The 22,845-nt window shown below is 55.2% G+C and overlaps 2 protein-coding genes across 6 annotated transcripts; one reads left to right on the forward strand and one right to left on the reverse strand.

Annotated features, from left to right (window-relative positions):
- The first annotated feature begins 669 nt into the window (after positions 1–669).
- TNK1 (tyrosine kinase non receptor 1) lies at positions 670–10,227 on the forward strand. 3 transcript variants are annotated; one of them, XM_008010131.3, is made up of 13 exons: positions 670–723; positions 2,712–2,965; positions 3,126–3,196; positions 3,301–3,492; positions 3,585–3,740; positions 3,854–4,137; positions 4,370–4,640; positions 6,434–6,528; positions 6,855–7,019; positions 7,244–7,323; positions 8,584–8,882; positions 8,966–9,061; positions 9,149–10,227. In XM_008010131.3, the coding sequence occupies exons 2-13, from the start codon at positions 2,803–2,805 to the stop codon at positions 9,260–9,262; spliced, it is 1,986 nt and encodes a 661-aa protein (XP_008008322.3). In that variant the 5' UTR covers positions 670–723; positions 2,712–2,802; the 3' UTR covers positions 9,263–10,227. The 3 variants fall into 3 exon arrangements, 2 of the variants coding, with proteins under 2 accessions (XP_008008322.3, XP_008008326.3); XR_005236721.2 differs by lacking the exon at positions 670–723 and having other exon boundaries at positions 1,903–2,965; positions 8,726–8,882; positions 9,149–9,171; XM_008010135.3 differs by lacking the exons at positions 670–723; positions 8,584–8,882 and having other exon boundaries at positions 1,904–2,965.
- PLSCR3 (phospholipid scramblase 3) lies at positions 9,905–15,033 on the reverse strand. Of its 3 annotated transcripts, none has more exons than XM_008010130.3 (8): positions 14,627–15,033; positions 14,240–14,295; positions 13,736–13,971; positions 13,602–13,644; positions 13,279–13,499; positions 12,927–13,088; positions 10,797–10,958; positions 9,905–10,605 (listed from the first exon to the last, which is right to left on the reverse strand). In XM_008010130.3, the coding sequence occupies exons 2-8, from the start codon at positions 14,244–14,246 to the stop codon at positions 10,549–10,551; spliced, it is 888 nt and encodes a 295-aa protein (XP_008008321.1). In that variant the 5' UTR covers positions 14,247–14,295; positions 14,627–15,033; the 3' UTR covers positions 9,905–10,548. The 3 variants fall into 3 exon arrangements, with proteins under 3 accessions (XP_008008321.1, XP_008008319.1, XP_008008320.1); XM_008010128.3 differs by having other exon boundaries at positions 9,977–10,605; positions 14,240–14,421; XM_008010129.3 differs by having other exon boundaries at positions 9,977–10,605; positions 14,240–14,417; positions 14,627–14,731.
- Positions 15,034–22,845: the final 7,812 nt, after the last annotated feature.

Genomic DNA, 22,845 nt, shown 5'->3' on the forward strand with positions numbered 1-22,845 from the left:
GACTGAGGCCCAGTGGCCACAGGCTAGGTAGAAGTGTACAGGGCCCTGGGTTCTGCAGAGCTCACATGGAGAGCGGGCATGATGCTGGAATGAAGCCCAGGAGTGTCAGTCATGGGGAAGCGTGCCCTGAGGCATGGAATGCTGCCTGTGATCAACAACAGCTTCAACTGTAGACTCTGTCTAGGCCAGGGCCAACTCTCCCTACCAACACCAACTCTGCCCTGGCCCCATTCCAGGGTTCATTAAGAAAAGCATGCTAGGAAACTGAACCCCCTGCCATGGGGCACGAACTGTGTCCTATTTAGCCTTATATTCTCTGTGCATGAACAGGATAGCTCTATTGGGCGCTTATTCAGGTAAGCGGTGGGGTCCTGGCTGAGAGGTGAAGGATTTGGCGAGAGGGCATGGGGAACAGAAACAGAAGTCTGGGGAGGGCTGGGAAGCTATTCGGAGGAGGCTGGAAAGACGTGAAGGAAGTTGAGCAGAGGAGAAGGGAAAGGGGCTTCTCACAGTCGGGGCGATCTGGTCTGGAGGAGGGAGGGGCTGCCAGCCGCCCTGGCGACCGTCACCTTGTCCCACCAGGGAACTCGGGGTGCGGCTCTCGCCAGCCCCGGGCCAGCCGCCAGGTCCCCGCCCTTCGCGGGATTTACTCCTGTCCCGCCTTCTCGGATTTAGCCCAGGCAGCCTGGGAGGTTCCGCAGTCGCCGCTTCCGCCTTGACCAGGTGAGGGTCCGGACCGAGCAGGGGACCCGGGCTGGGGCGGGCCGGCGGAGCAGCCGTCGCTGGGGGCGCGTCCTAGAGGCGCTGGGCCTGTCCCCTTCTCCTACGTCCTTCCCTCCCGCAGCCGCGCTTCCTCCTGTCTCCCTTCTCCTGCGCTCCCTACTTCCCACCGAGCGCGCAGGGCCGGGTTCCCCAGGGTCCTGGGCTTTGTCCTTCCCAACCCAATCCCCGCTCGCGCCCGGTTCTGAGCCCACCTGCGCGTTTCCAGCTAGGCCCAGCCTCGATCCTCTTCCTCCTTGCTTATATTGTAGGGGAAAGGACGGGTCCAGGTGTGTATTAGAGGAAGTGTGAGCAGGCTGCCAGTATCCAGAGGCCCAGAGCCTTATTTAACAAAGGTTGGTGGAGTTGCTTTGAAGCCAAGTTAGACCTAGTGACTCAGGCTGCCGGCAGGCATCTGTGCCTGGGGCTGAGTTCAGGTAGGTGTGGGACTGTGTACCTGGCAGCCTCAGTGACTCCATAGGCAGCACCTAAGCCTAGCGGCCATCACAAGTGCCTGATTTGATTTCAAATGTTGCTGCCTCCGGTGGAGGAGAGGCAAGGACCCCTGGACCTCTTTTGGCTTGAGGTGGCCCTATGTATGCCCCTATAGCTCAGGTATGCTGTGTGCACACTGTACCTCGATGTCTCTGTGTTGTGTTCATGTGGACCTTTGTGTCTCAGTCGTGTGGGGCAGTGTATCTAGGTGTTTGGAGGCAGTGAACTGCTGTGTCCCATGGATGTGACATGTATGTACAAGGAACATCTCATGGAAGGACATGGATGAACCTGGGCGTTTTGTGGCCGCATGCTGGACTGTCTCGGCGTTAAGAGGACATATATCGACCAGGCGTGGTGGCTCACACCTGTAATCCCAGCACTTTAGGTGGCTGAGGTGGGCGGATCACAAGGTCAGGAGTTCAAGACCAGCCCGGCCAATATGGTGAAACCCTGTCTCTACTAAAAATACAAAAAATAGCTGGGCATGGTGGCACGCGCCTGTAATCCCAGCTACTCAGGAGACTGAGGCAGAAGAATTGCTTGAACCCGGGAGGCAGAGGTTGCAGTGAGCCAAGAACATGCCACTGCACTCCAGCCTAGATGAGAGAGCGAGACTTAGCTCAACAAAAAAAAAAAAAAAAAAAAAAAAAAAAACAGGACACACTTTGGGAGGCCAAGGCGGGCGGATCACGAGGTCAGGAGATTGAGACTACCTCGGCTCACACAGTGAAACCCCGTCTCTACTAAAAATACAAAAAATTAGCCGTAAGTGATGGCAGGCACCTGTAGTCCCAGCTACATGGGAGGCTGAGGCAGGAGAATGGCGTGAACCCAGGAGGCGGAGCTTGCAGTGAGCCGAGATAGCGCCATTGCACTCCAGCCTGGGCGACAGAGCGAGACTCCGTCTCAAAAAAAAAAAAAAGGAGGACATGTATTTGGGAGCCTCGGCCATGTTTTGCAGTATATCTGTAGGTTTCAGTGTGTGTGTGGCAGTGTGTGGGAGGCAGTGTACTTTCGTGTGTGTGTGTGTGTGCTCTACCTACATGCCCGAGGTATGGTGTGGTTGTCATATCTGGGCATCTCTAGTGTGTGTGGTAGGCAAACATGTCTCATGTTGGAGGAAGGGAGATGTCTCAGGTGTGTTTGAGTGAGTGTGTGCCACCGTGTAGCTCAGGTCTAAAAGGGCAGTGTTTCTGGGTGTCCGGGTGGATGATGTGCCATGATATTTCAGAGTCAGGATGGGAACATACCTGGAGTCTGTAGTAGGAGCAGGCAGCATGCTAAAATTGCAGGTGTGAGCAGGGCAGGTTACTCAGAGGTGAAGGGACAGAGTACCCAGATGCCGTGGGCACGGGGAATATTCTACCTGGTATTTGTGTGTGTGAGTGGCAGGGATCCTGTCTGTCTCTGCTGTGTCCCTCCCTCTGTACCTGAGTGTTTCTGATGACGTGCAGGTGGAGCTGGAGACCCGGTCTCTCTAGGGCCTACCCTGGGCCAAACATCTGAAGGAGAGTGCCCTCATCCTTCGGGACTCCTTCTCCGGACATGCTTCCTGAGGCCGGCTCCCTGTGGCTACTGAAGCTGCTCCGGGACATCCAGCTGGCCCAGTTTTACTGGCCCATCCTTGAGGAGCTTAATGTCACTCGGCCAGAGCACTTCGACTTTGTAAAGCCTGAGGACCTGGACGGCATTGGCATGGGCCGGCCTGGTGAGAGACCCCTGCCCCGAGGCCCTGGTGCCTCTGTCCACAGCCTATCAGTTGCCTTCCCCCACCACAACCCTCTTCCAGCCCTTTTCTTCCCTGTAAGTCTCTCCCAACTCTTCCCCACCCCCACCTCCACCCCAGCCCTGATTCTGGCCTCCCACAGCCCAGCGCAGACTGTCCGAAGCTCTGAAAAGGCTGCGTTCCGGGCCTAAGTCTAAGAACTGGGTCTACAAGGTGTGTGTTGCGGGTGGGCAGCTTGGGCCTGGGAATGAGGTGGCTTGAGGGGCAGGGAGGGGGGCGCAGGGCTCTGCATACCGGATTTCCCATCCCTATTTCAGATCCTTGGAGGTTTTGCTCCTGAGCACAAGGAGCCCACCCTGCCCTCGGACAGCCCAGCGCACCTCCCTGAGCCAGAGGGGGGCCTCAAGTGTCTGATCCCAGAGGGTGCTGTTTGCAGAGGGGAGCTGCTGGGTTCGGGCTGCTTCGGTGTGGTGCACCGAGGGCTGTGGACGCTGCCCAATGGCAAGAGTGTGAGTGTCCAGGGAGCCCACTTCATCCAGGCCGGCTGTCCCCTCTGTTCTTCATGCCCACAATGCCTCAAGTTGCTTCCCCCCACCTCCAGGTCCCAGTGGCTGTCAAGTCCCTCCGGGTAGGTCCGGAAGACCCGATGGGCACAGAACTGGGGGACTTCCTGCGAGAGGTATCGGTCATGATGAAATTGGAGCACCCACACGTGCTGCGTCTGCACGGCCTTGTACTGGGCCAGCCCCTGCAGATGGTGAGCAGATCCAGCCGCTGGTTCCCGGGACGGCCGTGCGGCAGGAGAGTGCGGCAGGAGGGAAGCTGGGACCAGTGGGTCCGGCTCACGCGGCGCGGTGCTCCCTCCTGCAGGTGATGGAGCTGGCGCCACTGGGCTCCCTGCACGCGCGCCTAACGGCTTCGGCCCCGACACCCCCGCTGCCCGTGTCCCTGCTCTGCCTCTTCCTGCGGCAATTGGCGGGAGCCATGGCGTACCTGGGGGCCCGAGGGCTGGTGCACCGAGACCTCGCTACGCGCAACCTGCTGCTGGCGTCGCCGCGCACCATCAAGGTGGCTGACTTCGGGCTGGTGCGGCCTCTGGGCGGCACCCGGGGCCGCTACGTCATGGGCGGGCCCCGCCCCATCCCCTACGCATGGTGAGCGCGGGCCCGCGGGGGCATCGGGCTCTGAGCCCGGCGAATCCGGAGGGCAGCGGCCGAGGGAGATCGGAGGGGGCCGGGCTTCTGAGGGAAGCTGGGACCAGAAGGGTTATCCTCCTAGGAAAAGAGGACTTTTGTGAAAGATGGGAGCACTCGGGGGTGCTCCGTGGAAGGTGAGCCGCCCAGGAGCACGTGTCCGGCCCCCTTTCAGCTCCACTTCCTTCCGCAGGTGTGCCCCAGAGAGCCTGCGCCACGGAGCCTTCTCGTCTGCCTCGGACGTGTGGATGTTTGGGGTGACGTTGTGGGAGATGTTCTCCGGGGGCGAGGAACCCTGGGCCGGGGTCCCACCCTACCTCATCCTGCAGCGGCTGGAGGACAGAGCCAGGCTGCCTAGGCCTCCCGTCTGCTCCAGGGCCCTCTACTCCCTCGCCTTGCGCTGCTGGGCCCCCCACCCTGCTGACCGGCCTAGCTTTTCCCACCTGGAGGGGCTGCTGCAAGAGGTGGGAACCCCCTACCTCACTAGATACACGGTCCCTCTTCCCTCCATTCGCTCTCCCAGGGTTCCATGCAAGGACTAACATATCCAGATGCCTGTGCTGGGCTCTGGGATTCAGCTCTGAGCAAAACAGATGCAGTCCCTACCTGCAGGGAGATCAGAGCCCTAAGGAGGCAACTTGGGGATACACAGACGCCAGACTGAAAGGCTGGGGTCTGTGTCTGGGCCAGAAAAGGGGCATAGAGGAGACAGCACTCAGTTACAGTTATGTTGACAGGCAGAGGAAGAAAAGGACTCAGTGTGGGAGGGGGAAATAGAAGTAATGAAGCTGCAGGCCAGGGCGCAGTGGCTCACTTCTGTAATCCCAGCCCTTTGGGAGGCAAAGGTGGGTAGATCACCTGAGGTTGGGAGTTCAAGACCAGCCTGCCCAACATGGAGAAACCCTGTCTCTACTAAAAAATACAAAATCAGCTGGGCGTGGTGGTGCATGCCTGTAATCCCAGCTATTTGGGAGGCTGAGGCAGGAGAATTCGCTTGAACCCGGGAGGCAGAGGTTGTGGTGGGCCGAGATCGCACCATTGCACTCCAGCCTGGGCAAAAAGAGCGAAACTCCATCTCAAAAAAAAAAAAATAGTAATAATAATGAGGCAGCAGAGTGAGCAGGAGCTGTGTCATGGAGGGCTTTGCAAAGCGTGTTAAGCTAACACGTAGAGCACTTAACCTGTGCAGGACACTGCACTGTGAGCTTTACATGGGCGTGTATGCAGATTCGCTCATTTAATGCTCTCAACCATTGGATGAGGTTAATTATTATTATTATTATTTTATTTTGAGACAGAGTCTTGCTCTGTCACCCTAGCTGGAGTGCAATGGTGGGATCTTGGCTCACTGCAACCTCCACCTCCCTGGTTCAAGCAATTCTCCTGTTTCAGCTTCCTGAATAGCTGGAACTACAGTTGCCTGCCACCATGCCTGGCTAATTTTTGTATTTTTAGTAGAGATGAGGTTTCACCATGTTGGCCAGGCTGGTCTCGAACTCCTGACCTCGAATGATCCACCCGCCTCGGCCTCCCAAAATGCTGGGATTACAGGCATGAGCCACCATGCCCAGCCTGGATGAGATAATTATTATTATCTCCATGTTACTGATGGGCAGTTGAGGCACTGAGAGTTACCTAAAGTCACATGGTAAGTGGAAGAGTTGGGATTTGAGCCAGTCAATTTGACTTCAGAGCTGTTCCCTAAGCTGCTACACTCTACCACTAAAGTTTAGTCTACTCTGAAGGCATTTGGAAGCCAGGGAAGCCTACTAAGCAGGGGAGTTACAAGCCACTCTGCCCATGACGGCACTCTGGTGTGGCGCAAGAATGGATTAGAGGGATGATGCTGAGGCTGGGAGACCAGGTAGGCAACAGTGGCTGTGAAGCAGAAGGGAGATGAGGAGGTCCGGGTGAGGGTAGAGGCAGTGAGGCTGCAGAGGAGTGGAAATTTCCCAGAGGGGCTTGGGAGGCTGATCTGACGGGCCTGGATGAGGAGTGAAAGCCGTGTACAGGATGACGCTCCTGTTAGTCCCCCTAGGTAGAGCTAGGGCCCTCGCTTGCTCCTTGAGCCCTGACCTGTTTGTCATGAGATCCAGGTCTGCCTCCCTCACTGAATTACAACTGGGGGACAGGGAGAGTCCCACCCTGGGCCCAGCACAGATGACATACAGAACGGGGTTTTTCTTTATTCCTGCTCCCATATTACCTTTCTGACTCAGGCCACAAGCCCAGCCACCCTTTCCTCCTGTCTCCACAGGCCTGGCCTTCGGAAGGATGCTGTGTGAGGGATGTCACAGAGCCAGGTGCCCTGAGGATGGAGACTGGTGACCCCATCACAGTCATCGAGGGCAGGTGACAGTCCTGTACCTCCCAAGCATCCTCAGGAGGAGGATACCCTCCCAACCTAATTCCTTCTCTGCTTCTCTCCAGCTCCTTAACCTTGATCTTCTGTCTCATCTCCTCTCCCCACTGGGTCCTGAAAGCTCCAGCATGGTCCTGGCCTCCCTGCTGGAGCCACTGCTGGCCCATAGAGCCTTATTGCATTAGGGAAAATGCTTCCCTTCCTCTAGGCAGATGCAGCTCCAAGGCACATAGCCTAGAGAGCTGACTGTGGGCCAGGGCCCAGCCCTAACTTTTGCCCTTATTCCTATCCCATTTACCAGCTTCTCTTTCCACAGCCCCGACTCCACAATCTGGAAGGGCCAGAATGGTCGCACCTTCAAAGTGGGCAGCTTCCCAGCCTCAGCGGTGACGCTGGCAGATGCGGGGGGCTTGCCAGTCACCCGTCCAGTTCACAGAGGCACCCCTGCCCGGGGAGATCAACACCCAGGAAACATAGATGGGTGAGGACCTGAGAGGGTGGGGGACAGGGGTGGGCTGGGAGAACTGATGAAGTCCAGGAGAGTCTCTGGAAAGGAAGCTTGGGGAAAGGACCAGAATGAAGCTGCAGCCTCCACCCTGGGCACTGGGTCTCCTAGGTTCCCCCGTGAGTTTTTTTGGGAGGGTGTATTGATCTGTAGGGTGGGGAGGGTTGGTGTGGAGGACGAACTGGATCCCTCTCTGACAGAGACAGAAAGAAGGCAAATCTTTGGGATGTGCCCCCAGCACGGGGCCAGAGGAGAAACGTGCCCCTGGAGAGGATGAAAGGTGGGTGTGGTGGACTCCAGAGTCTCTGAGGAGATCAAGATCAGCCCTTCAATTCCAACCCCCTGCCCTGATCCATGCCCTTGCATCTATTATTGCCTTCCTCTGAATTCTATCTACTGGCATCCTAGCTATACTGTGAAATCTTTTTTTGTTTTTGTTTTTTTGAGACAGAGTTTCACTCTTTTTGCCCAGGCTGGAGTACAGTGGCGTGATCTTGGCTCACCACAACCTCCACCTCCCGGGTTCAAGCGATTCTCCTGGCTCGGCCTCCCGACTAGCTGGGACTACAGGCATGCGCTACCACGCCCGGCTAATTTTGTATTTTTAGTAGAGATGAGGTTTCACCATGTTGCCCAGGTTGGCCTTGAACTCCCGACCTCAGGTGATCTGCCCACCTTGGCCTCCCAAAGTGCTGGGATTACAGGCATGAGCCACTGCACCCAGCCCTATACTATGGAATCTTTTTTTTTTTTTTTTTCTTGAGACGGAGTCTCGCTCTGTTGCCCAGGCTGGAGTGCAGTGGCGCGATCTCGGCTCATTGCAAGCTCTGCCTCCCAGGTTTGTGCCATTCTCCTGTCTCAGCCTCCTGAGTAGCTGGGACTACAGGCACCCACCACCACGGCCGGCTAATTTTTTGTATTTTTAGGAGAGACGGGGTTTCACTGGTTTTTCAGGATGGTCTCAATCTCCTGACCTCGTGATCCACCCACCTCGGCCTCCTAAAGTGCTGGGATTACACGTGTGAACCACTGTGCCCGGCCTACTGTGGAATCTTAAAAGACAGGAAGCCCTCCTGCTTTCCCTACTGTAGAGCACCTCCACACTCTGGGCCCTGAGCTCTCAGTTCTCTGGGCCCTCTGCCTAGGCCTTGGTGTCCATTTGCACATCTGTCTCATTGTCCCACCTGACACATGAACCACCCAGGGACAGGGCTGGCTAGCTCATCTGCAAATGCTTGCAAAACCATCCAGCTCCGCGCAGACGAAGACAGAGAGTAAGGCCAGGCATGGTGGCTCACGCCTGTAATCCCAGCACTTTGAGATCCCAAGGTGGGCGGATGGCTTGAGTCCGGGAGTTTGAGACCAGTCTGGGCAATGTGCCGAAACCCCGTCTCTACAAAAATACAAAAATTAGCCAGTCGTAGTGGCATCCACCTGTAGTCACAGCTACTCAGGAGGCTGAGGTGGGAGGATCGCTTGAGCCCAGGAGGTGGAGGCTGCAGCAAGCCGAGATCAAGTTGTTTCTTTCTCAACTGTGCAGGCATTTCCAGGAGTCTGGAGTCAGTTCTGTCCCTGGGTCCTCGCCCCACAGGGGGTGGTTCAAGCCCCCCCGAAATTCGACAAGCCAGAGCTGTGCCCCAGGGACCCCCTGGCCTGCCTCCACGCCCACCTTTATCCTCTAGTTCTCCTCAGCCCAGCCAGCCCCCTAGGGAGAGGCTTCCCTGGCCCAAAAGAAAACCCCAACACAATCACCCCATGGGAGCGCCTGGAGCCAGTAAAGCCGCCGCCCTCTCTGGAGGCCTCTTGCCTGATCCCGAGTTGCAGAGGAAGATTATGGAGGTGAGGTCTCACTGAAATGGCCTGGTGGCCACAAGGGGCTACAGGCAGGGGCAGGGGCCTGAGTGGGGCTTTGTCTGTTACAGGTGGAGCTGAGTGTGCATGGGGTCACCCACCAGGAGTGCCAGACAGCACTAGGAGCCACTGGCGGAGATGTGGTTTCTGCCATCCGGAACCTCAAGGTAAAGCCAGTCCCTTCTCTTGGGGTCCCTCCTCTCCTGCCCCTGCAACCTGGCAGTCAGCTGCAGCCCACCCTCCTGCTTCCACAGGTAGACCAGCTCTTCCACCTGAGTAGCCGGTCCAGAGCTGACTGCCGGCGCATCCTGGAGCATTACCAGTGGGACCTCTCAGCTGCCAGCCGCTATGTCCTAGCCAGGCCCTGAGCTCAGCTTCTGCGAGCCTGGACACCAGCATGAAACGCCTAGGCCCCTGAGGGCCTGGCCACATGGGACTAAGCAGAACCAGAACAAGGTCTTGACGGGGGTAGACTTTCCACCTGGGGAGATCCTACCTGCTATAGGCACGTGGAGGAGGAGCCCAGGGTTGAACACTGGCAAATGTCTCCTCCCTCCTATGCTCCTTGGCTTCTGAAGGCTGAAGCTCCTTTGGCTCGGCCAAGAAGGATCCAGTCTGCCCACTACATTCTCAAACAAGAGGACTTGGAGGAAAAGAGCTGCTATACATCATATCCAGAGGAAGCTTCTACTCACTAGAGAGGATCAAGGGGTCACACTGGACCATGCCAACAGCCATCCTGAACTGCCATCAGCTACCACACTGGACTCTGTGGGGCAGCCATCCTGGATGATGGAAGCCGCCATATTGACTTGAGGTATAGGCCCAAACTGCCTTCATTTGGTCCAGGGCCATCGTGGGTGATGACGATTGCTCTCTTGCACTCAAGGACATTTGATGCTGGTAGTATGGATTATGAGATGGGCTAGCCCCTGCCCCACCCCAGCTCTCACATTCCCCTTTGTTTTTTCCCATATCAACTCCTTCTACCCTCCCCTATTACATACATCTTTCAATGTCCAAAAAGTTACAAAGTTTATATGAATGTAACATATAAAGATGCAGCCTTTTTCCTAGGGCAAGGGAAGGAAGGGCGGTTACATAAGGCACAGGAATCGCAGCAAGCACCAGCTGAGGGCAGGGCCCTAGTGGGAGAGGAAGTTGGCACTGGGGTCCCCCTGCAGCTGTTGATGGGGAGGTGGAGACCCCGTTGAAGTGCCATGGTCTGAGGCTGAACTAATTGGCCAAGCAGATGCTGGGGGGTTGGCTATGTCCACCGTCTTTGGTGCAGCTTGCCCTTCCCCACCCCAGCCCTCTTGTAAAACCCCAGGGTCCTGGGTTCCAGAGGCCTGCTTTGGAGCAGAGGCCCTGGAAGGGGGTGGGAGGGAGTGCGTGGGTAAAGTGTGAAAGCTGATATGCCTGTGTGCCAAGGGACTGCTGGGACAATGGTGGGAGGTAGCAGGAGAGGGGCTCTCATACATACCCCTCCTTGGGTACCACAGGGGCAGGAAGCCAGGGAGTAGGGTAGGGATGGGGCCCCCTTCTGTCCCCTGCAGTGTACATGGAGGAAAGGGGCTGCCCGGAGGAGGGGCCAGGGCAGGCGACCATCTGGAGTTCTCGTTGAGGTGATGGTCTCCTCACACCATGGTGGCCTCTAACTGGTGACGGCAGAAGGCCCCGCGCCTCCTCGCTTCTCAAAGAACATGTAGTCCTAAGAGGAGGCCACTGTCAACGGGAGATCCGGCTGGGCCAGCCAGCTCGGCTGTCACAGGCCAGCTCTGGAACCTCAACCCCCACAACACCTATCCCTGACTTTCCCCTAGCAAGAGGCCAGGAAGTGCATAAAGCCTGGAATGACAGCAAAGGACAGGCAGGAGGTGGGGGCAGGGGCAGCCAACTCACAATGAGGAATGTGGCTCCCAGCAGCACAGCCTTCACCCTCACATCCAGGTCCAGCGGGAACTGTAGGCCAAAGTCATCTGCATCCGTGAAGGCTTCTCGGACCAGGCCCCCCCACTGCTTGCTGATGCGGCCCACACTGCGGGATTCATCCCGAGTCTTCACCTGTTAGCCAGGAGGGAGGAAGGACCCAACTAAGGAGGAGGCAGCCAGTCTCACCTGCTCCAGTCTCACTCCCATAGTTGCATGTATGGATTTGCAGCGTCTCCACTAGTGAATTTTCCCCTCTAGAGGTCACCCAGTGATCGCTTTCCCAACTGGTTCCCATCACAGAGTATGACAGCTGGGGAAACTGAGGCACTCTAGATCACGCTGTGAGTCTGTACCCAAAATTAGGATTCAGACTCAGATCTGCTGCTATCCAAAGGTGATACATGACATAACTGAACATCAGTGGTGGGAGAAATGGAAGCATGATATAATCCAACCCCCTTAGGGTATGGCTGTTTGCTAGGTTTGCTCTGGTTCCCAATGCCCCTGCCACCCACAACTGGCACAGTTTATGCCCTGCACAAAGTAACCTGGCCAAAAGGGCAAGGAAAGCTACCAGAATCCTGGCTGTACTTCACCAGCCAAGAAGGCTCCTAGAAGGCTGTCTACCCCCAAAGAGTACCTTTTCTCTAATCTGCAAAGTAGGGGAGGGCCTTGCCCAGCACTGCATGAGAGCCTCTTCTAGAGGGGATACACACCTATCTACTGTGGGGAGGGGCAGCAGTAAGTAGCCTTCGAGGACCACAATTTCCACTGGCTTCTCTGAGCCACACAGCAATAGGCCCTGCCGATGTGGGTAGTTACTCCCCATGACTTCCTGGTCCTTTTCCTGTGCTCATTCTCCGGGATTAGAACTGGAGTGATTTCCTTTTGTGTCATTCCCATCCCCTTCCTGCACTGTCCTACAGCTCTGGGGCACTTCCTGCCATGGTCCTAAGGGTGCAGCCTCAAGTATGGATCATTTATAATTATGTAAAAGGGACACTGGCCCTATGAGAACCCCACAGCCTATACATTCCCATCCGGAGATCACACAGTTATTACATCTTATTCCCAACTGGTTCCCATCACGGAATCTCCCTCTGGCTACCAAGGTGACTGATTTTTGCAAAGTAACCTTAGGTAGGGTACCTCATTAGAAGCGTTGGAAAGTCTACTGGATTATACCAGTTGTTTCTCCCTTATCTGCACAAGGAATTATCCCTTAAACAACTCAAGGGTCGGCCAGGTGTGGTGGCTCATGCCTGTAATCCCAGCACTTTGGGAGGCTGAGGCGGGTGGATCACCTGAGGTCAGGAGTTTGAGGCCAGCCTGACCAACATGGAGAAACCTCATCTCTACTAAAAATACAAAATTAGCCGGACATGGCGGCACATGCCTGTAATGCCAGCTACTCGGGAGGTTGAGGCAGGAGAACTGCTTGAACCTGGGAGGCGAAGATTGCGGTGAGCCGAGATCATGCCATTGCACTCCCACCTGGGCAACAAGAGCAAGACTCTGTCTCAAAACAAACAAACAAAAAAACAAAACAAAAAAAAGAACTCAAGGGTCTGTGGAGTGCCTTTGTCTTCTAGAAACCAAGGTGCTTCCCAGGCCTCACCTTTCTCTGAAATTCTCACCACTTGGGATCTCCAGCTTCCAGGTTGGTGACAGGAATGCACAGTGGATTGGATATCAGAATGTAGCAGGGCAGGCCACAGGATGTTAACATGTTAAAATCGTGCTTGCTCCAGGGCTTGGGCTCACAAACTCATACACAGCAGCCACATGGGCCCAGCCCACACAGACTTAAGCATCCTTCACCCCAAATCCAGGCTGGCCTTAGATTTTTTTTTTCTGCCCATCTCAGGGCCACGTGTAATAATCAACATGGCTACTGAAGATGAAATCCTCGTTGTTACGCTTTTATAAGACCACGGGGCCATTCTATTTCCAAATGGAGGAATGCTGCAAATGTGGTCGGAGTCACAGTGGATTTGGATTGATGAGCTCAGGGTCTTGACCTTAGTGTTAACTATCCTGTCTCATGGAAGCATCATCTAGGTTTACGAAGGTCCCAAGAACCTCTAGTATTCCTGATACCTCAAAGTTGGTGTCTGTGCCACAGCCACAGGTCCAGCAGGGCCCCACTACTCGCAGGACTGTCTGGCGATCGGCATCCTGGATGGAGAACTTGGGGAGGAAGGGATGCCAGGTCTGTAGCACGTGGCCGATAGTGGTGCCTGGGGGAGCCTGTACTTCCATCTGGAGTGGGAAGCAGACAGGGTCACTGCGGAGGCAGGGGTCCCAGCTCTATCATGTGTCTACTTGGCCCTCACTAAACCTCCCATCCCCACCTGCCCACTCCCAACTGAGCCAGGCCTCATCTCAGGTGGACCTCATCATTGTCCCGCCCCACCAAGGCCCGCCCTCCCGGACCCATTCCTCCTCCCACCTCCTGGAGGCCACAGGGGCAGCAGCTGCAGCCACAGTGCAGCGGGCGGAGCAAACGGAGCACCTCGCGGTCCCCGGGGTCGGCCAGGCGGACACGCAGCGGCCGGCGGGCGCCACAGCACAGACGGGCGCAGCAGTTGCTCTCCTCAGCCGCCTGACCCAGGGGCTGCCCGGCCCCAGAGCGCAGTTCGTAGCGGTTACAGGTCTCCCAGCCTAGGAACGCTGCCCGGGGTGACACAGGGAGACTTACAGAGCCTCGCGCGCCCAGGAGCCCACCATCCGGGCCACCATCATGAGGTCCAACCTCCCACTCCTTCTACTCACTTTCCACTCGCTCAGCCTTCTGGTGAATCAAAATCTGATCAATCTGGAAAGAGAGGGGCGGCGCGCACATCAGCTGGCCCATCTGGACGCCCAGGTCCCCTCCCAGTCATCCTCCCTCACTCCTTCCCACTTACCTGCACCAGGAATTCGAGGCCGGAAGGCACCCCAGGCAGTGGCAAGAAGGGGGCAGCAGACCCCGAGGCCACGGGACCGGGCGAGGGGAAGAGGGCGAAGCCGGGAGCCGGGGCAGGTACCTGGGCGGGCACTGGCGCCTGCCCGGGCGCAGGATGTAGCGCCGGCTCCGGGTACCCAGGGGTGACAGGGTAGGGAGGTGGGGGCGAAGGGGCGTAGCCTTTGGGGGGCAAGTAGCCTGTAAAGCGGTGGGGGCAGGATAGATTAGAAAGGGACCCAAGGCCTCATCCCCTTATTCTTCAGCCCATGGGCCGCAAGGCTTCGGGGGAAACGTGGTGGCAAGACCCAGAGAAAGATGGGGCAGGGGAGCAGGGTGGAGGTTCCCCGGAAGGAAGGGAGGGGCCCCACCCAGCCAGTCCGAGCACATTCCGGGAGGATGTGTTCGCACCCGGCTCTCAAGTCCGTGGGGGGATAACGGAGACCCCCGGACTTGCGCGCACACTTACCTGCCATGGGAGAAGGGCTTGAGGTTTCGGGATGATGGTGTCTGGATGGCTTAGTTCTGGAAGCGGAGGCAAACTCGGAGATAGCCAGACAGACACAGAGACAGACACAAAGACGGACAGGCAAACGCGGAGAGGCAGCTGCGCCCGGCGCGGGCCCAGGGTCTCTTGGGCGGCGCCTCTGACTCGGGGAGAAACCCAAGTGTCAGCGGGCGGGGCTGGGTACCTGGGACCCAGGATTCCCTCGGGGGCCCCAGAACCGCCCCCTCCCTTTGTTCTCCCATCCTGCGGAGGAGGTTGTGGGCGGACGGCAGGACAGATGGACCCGCGGTCAGACCGACAGCCCCACCTCGAGGGCGGTCTCCCTGACCCCTCTGTGCCCCCGCTCACCTGGAGCCCTCAGAACAGCCCGGGTGCCTAGCACTCGGCGGCTCACAGGAGCTGGCGGAGGCAGAGGCGGGCCGGAGCTCGGACCCCGGCCCCGCCCCCCGACCCCGGCCCCGCCCCCCGACCCGCCGGGCCCGCCCCCTCCTGGGCGGTGCGTCTGTGCGGGGAAGAAGGAGGCCGTCCGCTGCCCCGGGAGGCCGAGCGTGTGCTTTGCTCCTCAGCGTCGCCGGCGTTCCCGCCCCTTCCGCTCGGACTGCAGATGCCCGGAGAGTAGGAGCGCCTGGGGGAGGCGGCGGCTGGGCCCGGGCTCCGCGAACCCCGCCAGGTCGGCGGCTTGCGTGCTCAGCGCCCTTGGTGGGAGGCGAGGGCGGCCAGCGCCGCGCTGGCCCCTGGGCTCCTCCTCCCAAGGGCGGTCGGGCCTCGCTGACGCAGCGGAACACCCTTCACACTCACTCATTGGCTTCCAGGACTGACTCCTGGCTCGCCTTCTGCCTCCCAGGGGCGACCTCGCCGTCTTCTCTCACTGGCGCAGCGGTGACCCACACGGGCACCTCGCAGCAACAGCAGTTTCTGCAGGTGCCCAAGCCACGCAGGTGACAAGCCGCCAAACGGTGTCAGTGAGCGTGCTCAGGCCGCCTAGAGGGCCAGAGGAGGACGCGCGGTCAGAAAAGACCCCCTAGACGAGTCTCTTCGACTGGATCCTAAGCCAGGACCAGTCCTGGCCTTGGGGAGCACTGGCTCAGTGGCGCAAGAGATGAGTTTAGAGATGGAGTGCAGTCCACATACACGGCGGGTTGTGCGGAAGCTGGGATTTGCCCCACGGGCAGCAAGGAGTCCACCGAGACATTTTTAGAACAAAGAAGTTCAAATGTGTGTTTTAGAAAGATCGTGGCGGGGCGCGGTGGCTCATGCCTGTAATCCCAGCACTTTGGGAGGCAGAGGTGGGCGGATCACCTGAGGTCAGAAGTTTGAGACCAGGCCTGGCTAACATGGCGAAAACTCATCTCTACTAAAAATGCAAAAATTAGCTGGGCGTGGTGGCGGGCGCCTGTAGTCCCAGCTACGCGGGAGGCTGAGGCAGGAGAATCTCTTGAACCCGGGAGGCAGAGGTTGCAGTGAGCCGAGATCACGCCATTGCACTTCAGCCTGGGCAACAGAGCGAGACTCCATCTCTAAATAAATAAATAAATAAAGTCAGGCTACGAAGGCATCACCAATAAGGCAATAGTTAGACCAGGCGCGGTGGCTCACGCCTGTAATCCCAGTACTTTGGGAGGCCGAGGCGGGTGAATCACGAGGTCAGGAGATGGAGACCATCCTGGCCAACATGGTGAAACCCCGTCTCTACTAAAATACAAAAAAAATTAGCCAGGTGGCCGGGCGCGGTGGCTCAAGCCTGTAATCCCAGCACTTTGGGAGGCCGAGACGCGCGGATCACGAGGTCAGGAGATCAAGACCATCCTGGCTAACGCGGTGAAACCCCGTCTCTACTAAAAAATACAAAAAACTAGCCGGGCGAGGTGGCGGGCGCCTGTAGTCCCAGCTACTCTGGAGGCTGAGGCAGGAGAATGGCGTAAACCCGGGAGGCAGAGCTTGCAGTGAGCTGAGATCCGGGCACTGCACTCCAGCCTGGGCAACAGAGCGAGACTCCGTCTCAAGAAAAAAAAAAAAAAAATTAGCCAGGTGTGGTGGCGGGCGCTTGTAGTCCCAGCTACTTGGGAGGCTGAGGCAGGAGAATCACTTGAACCTGGGAGGCGGAGGTTGCAGTGAGCCGAGATCTTGCTACTGCACTCCAGCCTGGGGACAGAGCAAGACTCCGTCTCAAAAAAAAAGAAGGCAATAGTTGACCCAGAATCTAAAGGAGGTGAGGGACTGAGCTGTGCAGATTACTGGGTAAGTGTTTCAGGCAGAGGGAACAGCAAGGGCAAAGGTCCTGAGGCAGAAGACCAGTGAGACTAGAATGGAGTTAACAAGGGGAAGGTCAGAGAGGTCACAGGAGGCCAGATCACACATGGCCTTTTAGTTCACTGAATTATACCCTCAGATGGTAAATGTTGGAGGGTCTGGACAGAGAAGAGATGTGAGAGTACTGCAACAGTGGTTCTCCATGTGGAGGTTCCCCCTGGGCCCTAGATGCCACCTGAGATGAAGGATGGAAATGCAGTGAGAGCAGTGGACTGGGAGGAAGGAGCCTGCAGACCCAGCCTTGGCTCTGCCACTGGACCTTTGGGTCACTCTGGTTTTTCTGTTTTTTTGAGAGTCTCACTCTGTCGCCCAGGCCAGAGTGCAGTGGCACGATCTTGGCTCACTGCAACCTCCACCTCCCAGGCTCAAGCAATTCTTCTGCCTCAGCCTCCCAAGCAGCCAGGACTACAGCCACTACGCCCGGATAATTTTTGTATTTTTAGTAGAGACAGGGTTTCACCATGTTGGCCAGGCTGGTCTCAAACTCTTGGCCTCAAGTGATCCTTACACCTTGGCCTCCCAAAGTGCTGGGATTACAGGCGTGAGCCACCGTACCCAGCCCCTTTAGGCCACTCTGGAGGTCCCCTCTGAGGGTTTGTTTATTTATTTATTTGTTTGTTTATTGAGACAGCGTCTTGCTCTGTTGCCCAGGCTGGAATGCAGTGGCATGATCTCCACTCATTACAACTTCTGCTTCCTAGGATCAAGGCATCCTCCCACCTCAGCCTCCTGAGTAGCTGGGACTACGGGCGTGTGCCACAATGTCCAGCTAATTTTTGTACTTTTTGTAGAGACGGGGTTTTGCCATGTTGCCTAGGCTGGTCTTGAACTCCTGGGCTCCAGCAGTGCACCTGCCTCAGCCTCCCAAATTGCTGAGATTACAGGTGTGGGCCATCACACCCAGCGTATTTATTTATTTATGAGACTGAGGTCTCGCTCTTGTCACCCAGGATGAAGTGTAGTGGCACCATGAGAGATCACTGCAGCCTCAAACTCCTAGGCTCGGACGGGCACAGCGGCTCACATCTCTAATTCCAGCACTTCGCATCTCTAATCCCACTCTGCCCAGGCAGGCAGAGCACTGAAGATCAGGAGTTTGAGAGCAGCCTGGCCAACACAGTGAAACCCCGTCTCCACTAAAAATACAAAAAAATTATCCAGGCGTGATGGCACATTCCTGTAATTCCAGCTACTCAGGAGGCTGAGGCATGAGAATCGCTTGAACCCAAGAGGTGGAGGCTGCAGCAAGCTGAGATCGCATCACTGCATTCCAGCCTGGGCAACAGAGCAAGATTACGTCTCAAACAAAAACAAAACAAAGGCCGGGCGCGGTGGCGCACACCTGTAATCCCAGCACTTTGGGAGGCCGAGGCGGGCGGATCACAAGGTCAGGAGATTGAGACCATGGTGAAACTCCGTCTCTACTAAAAATACAAAAAATCAGCCAGGCACGGTGGCGGGCGCCTGTAGTCCCAGCTACTTAGGAGGCTGAGGCAGGAGAATGGCGTGAACCCGGGAGGTGGAGCTTGCAGTGAGCCGAGATCGCGCCACTGCACTCCAGCCTGGGGGACAGAGCGAGACTTCATCTCAAAAAAAAAAAAAAAAAATTCTTAGGCTCAAGCTATCCTCATGCCTCAGCCTCTCAAGTAGCTGGGACTACAGGCATATACCACCACATTATTATTTTATCATTATTATTATTATTATTATTATTATTTTTGATGGAGTTTTGCTCTTGTTCACCAGGCTGGAGTGCAATGGCCTCCCAGGTTTAAGCGATTCTCCTGCCTCAGCCTCCTGAGTAGCTGGGATTACAGGTGCCTGCCACCACACCTGGCTAATTTTTGTATTTTTAGTAGAGATGGGGTTTCACCACTTTGGCCAGACTGTTCTTGAACTCCTGACCTCAGGTCATCCACCCGCCTCGGCCTCCCAAAGTGCTGGGATATTTTTATTTTTTTTAGAGACAGCATCTCACTATGTTGCCCAGGCTGCTCTTGAATGCTGGAGCTGTAGCTATTCTCCCACTTTTGCCTTCCAAGTAACTGGGTAGGGGGCTGAAGCAGGAGGATTGCTTGAGCCTAGCAGTTTGAGACTAGCCTAGGCAACCAACATGGTGAGACCCCATCTCATCTCTTTCTTGAACCTCCTGGGTTCAAGCAATTCTCCTGCCTCAGTCTTCCGAGTAGCTGGGACTACAGGGGCACACCACCATGCCTAGATAATTTTTGTATTTTTAGTAGAGATGGGGTTTCACCATGCTGGCCAGGCTGGTCTCGAACTTCTGACCTTGTGATCTGCTGGCCTTAGCCTCCCAAAGTGCTGGGATTACAGGCATGAGCCACCGTGCCCGGCGAGACCCCCATCTCTACAAAAAAAGTAATAATTAGCCAGGCATGGTAGCGTACACCTGTAGTCCCAGCTACTCGGGAGGCGGAGGTGAGAGAACTGCTTGAGCCTGGGAGATGGAGACTACAGTGACTCCTTATGGCACCACTGAATTACAACTGGATGACAAAGCGAGACCCTGTCTCAAACAAAATGAAAAAGCACAGAGAGGCAGTGGAACAGCTGGAGGGTGGAGGGTGTGCCCCTTCAGATTTGGAAGGCTTCACCAAGGCGATCCTATTGAAGCTAAACTAAGCATGCACAAAGCGTAGAAGTGTATTCTAGGCACAAAGAATAACTGCAAAACAGGCTGAAAAGAGCAGCTCAAAATCTTGAGGCAGAAGAAAATGTGGTGGGTTGGCAATGTGGATGCCATGTAGTGACAAAGAGTCACAAGGCCCGGATGGCCAGTGCAGGCCTTCGAGACAGTGGTATGGCACTTGGAATCTATTTGCAATGCAATAGTAAGTCACTGAAAAGTTTAAGTCACTCCTTTTTTTTTTTGAGATGGGGTCTTGCTATGTTGCCCAGGCTGGAGTACAGTGGCTATTCACAGGCTTGATCTTAGCACACTAGTCTCAAAGCCCTAACCTCAAGCGATCCTTCTGCCTCAGCCTCCTGAGTAGGTGAGACTACAGGCGCACACCACCGCACCCAGGTGTCATCATTTTTAATTTCTATTTTTGTGTATGCTTTATATAGTACAATCTGTATAATATATTGACGGCATACTTAATTTTTCTGAAGGTATGCATTTTTTTCTTTTTTGAGACAGGGCCTTGCTTTGTTGCCCAGGCTGGAGGGCAGTGACATGATCTCGGCTCACTGCAACCTCTGCCTCCTGGGTTCAAGCAATCTTCGTGTCTCAGGCACCCAAGTAGTTGGGATTACAAGCACCACGCACCACCACACCAGTTAATTTTTGTATTTTTAGTAGAGACGGTGTTTCACCATGTTGGGCAGGCTCATCTCAAACTCCTGGACTCATTATCTGCCTGTCTCAGCCTCCCAGGATTATAGGTGCTGAGACTACAAGCGTGAGCTGTTGCGACTGACCTGAAGGTATGCTTTTTTTTTTTTTTTTGAGACAGAGTCTCACTCTGTCATCTGGGCTGGAGTGCAATGGTGTGATCTCGGCTCACTGCAACCTCTGCCTCCCGGGTTCAAGCGATTCTCCTGCCTCAGCCTCCCGAGTAGCTAGGATTACAGGCACCCACCACTATGCCCAGCTAATTTTTTATATTTTTAATAGAGACAGGGTTTCACCATGTTGTGTGGGGAAAAGAGAGATCAGCCTGTTACTGTGTCTATATAGAAAGAAGTAGACATAAGGGACTCCATTTTGTTCTGTATTTGAGATGCTGTTAATCTGTGACCCTACCCCCGACCTTGTCCTTGCAAGAGACATGTGCTGCGGTGACTCAAGGTTTAATGGATTTTGGGCTGTGCAGGATGTGTCTTTGTTAAACAAGTGCCTGAAGGCAGCTTGCTGGTTAAAAGTCATCACCATTCTCTTAATTTCAACTACCCAGGGACATGTACACGGCCAAAGGTCACAGGGACCTCTGCCTAGGAAAGCTAGGTATTGTCCAAGGTTTCTCCCCATGTGATAGGCTGAAGTAATGCTAAAAGGTTTATGGAGATGTTTGCATATGCATCTCAAGGCACAGCATTTTCCTTTAAACTTATTCATGTCACAGAGATTTTTGTTCTTTTGTCTTACTGCTGATTTCCTCCCTAAAACGATCCTATTGTCCTGCCACTCCCTTATCTTTAAGATGGTGAAGATAATTATCAATAAATACTAAGGGAACTCAGAGACCGGTGCCGGCGTGGGTCCTCTGTAAGCTGAGCGCCGGTCCCCTGGGCCCCCGCTTTTCTTTCTCTATACTTTGTCTCTGTGTCTTATTTCTTTTCTCAAGTCTCTCGTTCCACCTAACGAGAAACACCCACAGGTGTGGAGGGGCAGGCCACACCTTCAATGTTGCCCAGGCTGGTCTCAAACTCCCGTTGTCTTGATTTGCCCGCCTCGGCCTCCCAAAGTGCTGGGATTACAGGTGTGAGCCATCGCGCCAGGCATGCCAGTATGCATTTCTAAAAGTGTGCAGATTCTTTCTCTAATGAGAAGATTTTAGGTAATTCCATCTCATTCCGTGTCTCTAGTTATAATCTGCATACTTTTAATTCCAGAATTTCTAGCACCAACACTAGTCTGTACTGAGCTCCCAACTCCTGTAACAGCAGTTTTCAAGGCTTCCCTGAAGCAAGAGAGTATGTTAGAGACCTGAAGGAATTCCTAGCAGCTGGCCTGAGGATTGTGAGGTCAGCAAAGAGGTAAGGATGACAGGGCCAAATGGTGAAGGGCCTTGTGCTGAGATGTTAGACTGTCTTCTGAGGGCAATGGGGAGCCACTGAATCATGTATATCCAGGGAGGTGGCATAACTTGAGGTACACTCATAGATCACAATATTTCTTCATTTTAAAGATGAGTCAGAGGCCGGGCACAGCAGCTCAGGCCTGTAATCCCAGACCTTTGGGAGGCTGAGGTGGGCGGATCACCTGAGGTCCAGAATTTGAGATTAGCCTGACCAACATGAAGAAACCCTGTCTCTACTAAAAATACAAAATTTGCCGGGTGTGGTGGCGCATGCCTGTAATTCCAGCTACTGGGAAGGCTGAGGCAGGAGAATCGCTTGAACCCAGGAGGCGGAGGTTGTGATGAGCTGAGATCGCGCCATTGCACTCCAGCCTGGGCAACAAGAGCGAAACTCCAACTCAAAAAAAAAAAAAAGATGAGTCAGGAACCAGACATGTGTTCCTCCCAACTCAGCCTCCCAAGTAGCTGGGACTACAGGCTACAGGCACAGGCCACTACACCTGGCTTTTTTTTTTTTTTTCTTGAGACAGAGTCTCGCTCTGTAGCCCAGGCTGGAGTGCAGTAGTACTATCTTGGCTAACTGCAAGCTCCGCCTCCCGGGTTCACGCCATTCTCCTGCCTCAGCCTGCCAAGTAGCTGGGACTACAGGTGCCCACCACCACACCTGGCTAATTTTTTGGTATTTTTAATAGAGATGGGGTTTCACCGTGTTAGCCAGGATGGTCTTGATCTCCTGACCTGGTGATCCACCCGCCTCCACCTCCCAAAGTGCTAGGATTACAGGTGTGAGCCACCGCGCCCAGCCATGGCTTTTTTTTTTTTTCCCCCTATGTTATCCAGGCTGGTCTCAAACAATGTTCCCACCTCCGCCTTCCAAAATGTTCAGATCACATGCTTGAGCCATTGCGCAGGGTCCTCTCTGTTCGTTTCCTTTAAGCATACAGCACAACTTGCAATGATATATGTGTTTAGTTATTTCAGGTCTATTTCCACTACTAGATGGGAAACTCCATGAGGGCGGGGATGGTATCTGTCTCACTCATGGTTGATCTTCCTTGTAATGTGTCTGACGCACGATCAACACTGGTTTAATAAATACTGTCCCTGCCAGGAGCAGTGGCTCGCAACTGTAATCCCAGCACTTTCGGAGGCTGAAGCAGGTGGATCACTTGAGGTCAGGAGTTCGAGAGCAGCCTGGCCAACATGGCGAAACCCCGTCTCTACTAAAAATACAAAAATTAGATGGGTGTGGTGGCAGGCACCTGTAATCCCAGCTACTCAGGAGGCTGAAGCAGGAGAATCACTTGAGCCCAGGAGGCGGAAGTTGCAGTGAGCTGAGATGGTGCCACTGCACTCCTGCCTGGGTAACAGAGCAAGACTCCGTCACAATAAATAAATACACGCTGTCCCCACTCAATGTCTTCCAGTTCTCTACATGCTGTGACTGCCACTCCAGCCTGCCCTGCCACCTTTTCTTATTCCTTTCCTGCC

Source organism: Chlorocebus sabaeus, chromosome 16 (assembly GCF_047675955.1).
Source record: "Chlorocebus sabaeus isolate Y175 chromosome 16, mChlSab1.0.hap1, whole genome shotgun sequence".
NCBI classification, from domain to species: domain Eukaryota; kingdom Metazoa; phylum Chordata; class Mammalia; order Primates; family Cercopithecidae; genus Chlorocebus; species Chlorocebus sabaeus.